The sequence below is a fragment of the Anolis carolinensis genome, unplaced genomic scaffold, assembly GCF_035594765.1.
Source record: "Anolis carolinensis isolate JA03-04 unplaced genomic scaffold, rAnoCar3.1.pri scaffold_14, whole genome shotgun sequence".
Classification (NCBI taxonomy): domain Eukaryota; kingdom Metazoa; phylum Chordata; class Lepidosauria; order Squamata; family Dactyloidae; genus Anolis; species Anolis carolinensis.
Window position 1 is genome coordinate 4667301 of NW_026943825.1, and position 6482 is coordinate 4673782.

The 6482-nt window shown below is 38.0% G+C and overlaps 1 protein-coding gene across 3 annotated transcripts in view; it reads right to left on the minus strand.

The window, feature by feature from the left end:
• Positions 1-2662, minus strand: part of pcnx3 (pecanex 3) — a 48615-nt gene extending 45953 nt beyond the window's left edge. For 2 of the 3 annotated variants that reach the window (XM_062965365.1, XM_062965364.1), the window contains exon 1: positions 1613-2661. In XM_062965365.1, the coding sequence (XP_062821435.1) occupies positions 1613-1765 (153 nt within the window). In that variant the 5' untranslated portion in view covers positions 1766-2661. Of the gene's footprint in view, positions 1-1612 lie in introns of all 3 variants that reach the window. The other variant, XM_062965366.1, reaches the window with a different exon arrangement.
• Between the last annotated feature and the right edge of the window lie 3820 nt (positions 2663-6482).

Genomic DNA, 6482 nt, shown 5'->3' on the forward strand with positions numbered 1-6482 from the left:
ACACAGAAAAATGGCTTAAAACTATAGGAAAGGAGATTCCACCTGAAAATTAGGAAGAACTTCCTCACTGTGAGAGCAGTGGAACTCTCTCCCCCGGGGTGCTTTGAATGAGATTTTCCTACTTCTTGCAGGGGGTTGATTGATGCAAGGTGACATTCCAAGCTCTTTCAAACGTTCCTTCATGTGGAAGGCTTACAATTACAAATGTGAGCAATTTTGTTGTCAAAGGCTTTCATGGTTGGGATCACAGGGTTGTTGTATGTTTTCCGGGCTGTATGGCCATGTTCCATAAGTATTCTCTCCTGACGTTTCACCCACATCTATGGCAGGCATCCTCAGAGGACAAAACGTCAGGAGAGAATACTTCTGGAACATGGCCATACAGCCTGGAAAACATACAACAACCCTGTGAGCAATTTTGTGTGTTTTGAAAGGGAACAAAGAAATGGGAATACCAACAGGGATGGCAAATCCCATTCCATGTGGAGTTGGACTGCATGGCCCATGAAGTCTCTTCCAACTCTATGATTCTATGATTTTAACCAGGGGTCCCCAAACTAAGGCCCGGGGGCCGGATGCGGCCCTCCAAGGTCACTGACCTGGCCCCCGCCTTCAGTTTTAGACTTAGGCTTGCCCAAAGTCCGAAATGACTTGATGGCACAACAACAACAATCCTACTTAACTTGACTATCTCTTTGGCCAGAAGCAGGCCCACACTTCCCATTGAAATCCTGATAGGTTTACACAGTATGTTGGTCAAAATTGTTTTTATTTTGAAATATTGCATTGTTCTTTAATTTACTAATACTGTGCAATCCTAATAATATAATATATTGTGTATACATATAATATTGATAATAATATTATAATGTAATACAATATAATATTTATTTATTTATTACAGTATTTCTACCCCACCCTTCTCACCCAATAGGGGACTCAGGACGGCTAATAATAATAATACAATATAATAATATTGTATAATATAATAATATTAATTATATATTAGCCCGGGGCTGTGGCGCAGACGGGAGAGCAATGAGTCACTGACCAGGAGGTCATAAGTTCGAGGCCCGCTCGGAGCTATGTTGTTCGTCTTTGTCCTGTGTTAAAAAGGCATTGAATGTTTGCCTAATATGTGTAATGTGATCCGCCCTGAGTCCCCTTCGGGGTGAGAAGAGCGGAATATAAATGATGTAAATAAATAAATAAATAAATAAATAATATATCAAATGTAATACTAATAATAGTGACACAGTACAATATAGTAATATATAATGCTAATATTGTGATACGCTAATAATATAATATATTGTATGTACATAGTAAGCTGCTCTGAGTCCCCTTCGGGGTGAGAGAGGGTGGGGTATAAATGTAGTAAACAAACAAACAAACAAATACATAATTGTTCTTGGGGTTGTTTTTTTTTTTTTGCACTACAAATAAGACATGTGCAGTGTGCATAGGAATTTGTTTGTATAGTTTTAATGATAATTTGGCCCCTCAACAATCTGAGGGGCCATGAACCGGCCCTCCACTTAAAAAGTTTGAGGACCCCTGATTTTAACAGTGCAATGGCTGGACACATACAGACGTCTCGGCGCAGACTCACCATGTAGAGCAGAAAAGGGAAGATGAGCAAGAAGATCCAGGTGTAGAGGTGGAAGCAGTTGGAGAAGGTGCTCTGGTGCGGGTCGAAGAACCAGCCGCCGGTCAGCGAGGCCCAGACGCCTTGGCGCAGGATCTGCAGCACCTGCGACCCCATGACCTCCTTGACCAGGCCGCCTCTTCCTCCTCCTCTTCTTCTTCTTCCTCCTGAAGGAACAGCACTGCACAGCTGGCCCTCACAAATGTCTTCATCAAGGCAGCTTCGGGCCCATGGGTCCGGGAGGCTAGAACCTGCTCCTCGGCCCCATTTCGGAGGTGGCTGCTCCCCTTCTTTGACAAAGGAATGGGAATAAATAGGGGAGGCCCTGACCTAAAAGGCCTTGGTCCCCATTGAGGCAGAAAGGCGACTGTTTGGCCTCTAAGTGGCCACTATGGGACCTTCCTTGCCCACTCTTCAAGACATTGTGGCTGCAAGAGACAGGGCTGGGAGGGTCAAACAGCCAGGAAAGAGGAACCCCCCAAAATACAACCCCTTGGAAAGCTAGGCCCCTTGAAGCCTGGGGTAAAGTTAATCCATAGTGAGAGAAAGCTGAGGGTCCCAAGCAGACCCCTGACAGAAACCCCAATGGAAAAAAAAACAAAACACCCAGGCCTAATCTCGTCCACCTCCGGGTTCAAAAGCCATTCGCCTGGGCCCGAATAGGTAAAGCTTCTCCCGTCGCCTGAATCTCCTCAGAGGCTCCGAAGGGAAGGCCGGAAGAAGAGCCCGAGAAACAGCAGGGGCCGCCACGCACTGCGCATGCGCCCTCCTGGCCCATTTCCCCCTTTCCAGGCCGGAAGTGGCCGTTGGTGGGACCAAAGAGGTACGCAAAAAGTAGAGCGCCCTTAAACTCCCACATTAAAAGCGATTTTATTTTAAGTTAGGGAGACTATAGTAAGCATGGGCGTGCTGGTTGATACCTTATTCTGAGGTAGAAAAAGAATAATCTTTCCGTTTTTATCTTTTTTGGCGGTACCTGGCCCTGGCGTCCCCTTGTGCGCACGCGCACGCCAGGCCCTTCAACTCTCCTGCAAAGGCCAACACCGCTCTGCGCATGCGCAAAAATCTCCGACGGGTTGGGAGGGCGAGGCTTTCATTTAAGGTGGAACTTAAGGTGGCGCTGGTTTTTTTCCTTTTCCTGCTGGGAAGTTAATGCCCTTTTCCCCTTTGGAAAGGTTTCAAAACAAGAAGGGAGTGGAAAAGAAAGAGCAGGCCATGCATTTTCAGGGCTTAGTATTATCATTATTATATTTATTTATATTAAAATATAAAATCATTACTATTATTATATTATTATATGTAAATGTATATGTGTGTATATGTATGTATGTGTATATACGTATACAGTACAGTCTCACTTATCCAAGCTAAACGGGCTGGCAGAAGCTTGGATAAGCGAATATCTTGGATAATAAGGAGGGATTAAGGAAAAGCCTATTAAACATCAAATTAGGTTATGATTTTACAAGTTAAGCACCAAAACTTCATGTTATACAACAAATTTGACAGAAAAAGTAATTCAATAGTAATGTTATGTTGTAATTACTGTATTTACAAATTTAGCACCAAAATATCACGATATATTGAAAACATTGACTACAAAAATGGCTTGGATTATCCAGAGGCTTGGATAAGCAAGGCTTGGATAAGTGAGACTCTACTGTATATGTAAATGTATATGTGTGTATATGTATGTATGTGTATATACGTATATATATGTGTGTGTGTATGTGTATGTATGCACACATGCATATACATATATACATATACAAAATATACATATACAAAATATAATTTACAATAATATATAATATATTGTATATGCATATAATATTAATATTATTTTGTAATACAATATAATATTAATTATATATTATATATTACATGTAATATTATTAATAATATTACAATATATAGATATAGTACAATATGATAATTTATTGGTAGTGTTGTCCTATGCTAATAATATAATATTGTATATAAATTTAATTTGTAAACCGCTCTGTGTCCTCTTCGGGGTGAGAAGGGCGGGATATAAATGTATTAAATAATAAATAAATAAATAAGTAAATATTGGATGCCGGATTTTAACCATATGGTTTTTTTTTTTACTGTATTAATTGTTTGCAATGGATTTTATTTACTGTCATGTTTAATTATGTTTTGGCATTGAATTGTTGCCGCCCTGAGTCCCTTCGGGTGAGAAGGGCGAGATATAAATATTAGAATTTTTTTTAAAAAAATCCCTCTTTGGAAAGGTTTCAAAACAAGACAGGAGGGGAAAAGAAAGAGCAGGCCATGCATTTTTAGGGGTTAGTATTAGTATTATTATATTTATATTATAATATTATTACTATTATTTATAGGCTGTGATTTCTCTGCTAAAAGATATTCAAGGGAGTGTACAATACTAAAAACAATACAGTAGAGTCTCACTTATCTAACATAAACAGGCCAGCAGAATGTTGGATAAGCAAATATGTTGGATAATAAGGAGAGATTAAGAAAATGCCTATTAAACATCAAAATAGGTTATGATTTTACAAATTAAGCACCAAAACATCATGTTTAACAACACATTTGACAGAAAAAAGTAGTTCAATACACAGTAATACTACGTAGTAATGCTACGTGGTGCTGTATTTACGAATTTAGTACCAAAATATCACAACGTATTGAAAACATTGACTACAAAAACATTGACTACCAAAAGGCTGACTGTTGGATAATCCAGAACGTTGGATAAGCAAATGTTGGATAAGTGAGACTCTACTGTATTATTATTATTATTATATTTATTTATATTATAACACAATATTATTACTATTATTTATAGGCTGTGCTTTCTCTGCTAAAAGATATTCAAGGGAGTGAACAATACTAAAAACAATATAACGTACAAGAAGAGCTTGATCTATTAGGTAAAGGTAAAGGTTTCCCCTGACATTAAGTCTAGTCATGTCCGACTCTGGGGGTTCAAACTGCATTGTATAGCTGTGTAGATCCAGCCTCGGTGTATATCTTTGGCAGATCTAAAGCTTCTACTAAAACACACAAATGAGATCCCACAAGCCCTGGCCGTTGCTGTGTTCATCTTCATTATCGTTACCTTTTTATGAGCATTATCCTTTATCTTGCTGCGGTTGGCCACTCTGGCTCTCTTTCTTTCTTTTAATAAGCACCATATAATGTTTACGAGGCTCATCATATTGAACTCTAAGCTCTTTTAAAACCTATTCCATGCAATAAAAAAGAGGTGATTATCCAAGAAGCAATGAGGGCCTTTTTGTTTCTCCTTTCCACATAAGCGCCTCTTGGCTGTGTTTTGTTTTGGGAGATGGTGGCGGGATATAATTATATTATAATTCTTTTGTATTGTTGTGTACTGGCATTGAATTCTGCCAGTTTTGTAAGCTGCCCTGAGTCCCTTCGGGTGAGAAGAGCGGGATAGAAATAATGGAAATAAATAAATAAATAAATATAAATAAAGTTTATTATTATTATTATTGGCTGTACGGTATTGATAACATACGATTGACATCAGCTAGCACCAGTTTGCATCCATTGAAATAAATTGGGGTGGAAATGGAAGAGGAAAGTGAAAATATTATATTTTTAAAGCAGCTGGGGCTGAATTTATACAATTATAATTTATAAATATATAATATATTTTGTATATACTTATAACATTGATAATAATATAATGTAATACAATAATTACATTAATAATATAATATTAATTATATTATATATTAAATGTAATATTACTAATAATATTACCATATAATGATATAGTACGATATAGTAATTTAATGCTTATATTGTGCGATGCTAATAATATATTGTATGTACATTTGATTTGTAAGCCGCTCTGAGTCTTCTCCGGGGTGAGAAGAGCGGGATATAAATGTAGTCTATATATATATATATATATATATATATATATATATACACAATTATTTATAAATATATAATATATTGTATATACTTATAATATTGATATTATAATGTAATACAATATTATACTATTAATAATATAACAATTTTATATATTAAATGTAATATTACTAACATTACCATATGATATAGTACAATATAGTAATTTAATGCTTATATTGTGCTATGCTAATAATATATTGTATGTACATTTGATTTGTAAGCCGCTCTGAGTCTTCTCCGGGGTGAGAAGCGCGGGATATAAATGTAGTAAATAAATACATAAATAAATAAATGTATGCTGCCATATAATGTGGTTTATATGTGGAAGGGCACGTGGATTATTCCAAATTCAGTACCAATTTATCCTTTATGGCCCAGGTAGGATTCGAACTCGCAACCTCCGGGTTCATTTGCAACACAGGCCTAAGGCCTCTCACCAGCCTCTTGGATGGAAGATAACGTGGGCCAATCAAATGCTTTCTTATTTCCCTCTCCGGCACTACTTTATTTTGCCGCCCAATGGTAGCTCGAGTTTTCATTGACGTCACTCATCTCTATGGGACTGGACTGCGTGCTTCTAATGGCAGAAAAGCAGAAGTCCTTCAGGAGGCAGGCCATGTGGCAGCGAGGAGAGAAAGGCCTGAAAGCCATCGAGTTTAACCAATCACAGCGTTAGATTCTCCTTCTAGATCCCGCCCTCCAAAATGGAGATAGTCTTGTCTTCTATGTTCCCGCCTATTGTGCCTAAATGTCCAATCAGCGCGCAGGATATCTTGACTGACAGAATGAAACCCTGTCTCGGGAGGCAGGCCATGCGGCAGCGAGGCGGGAAAGGCCTGAAAGACATCGAGTTTAACCAATCACAGCGTTAGATTCTCCTTTTAGATCCCGCCCT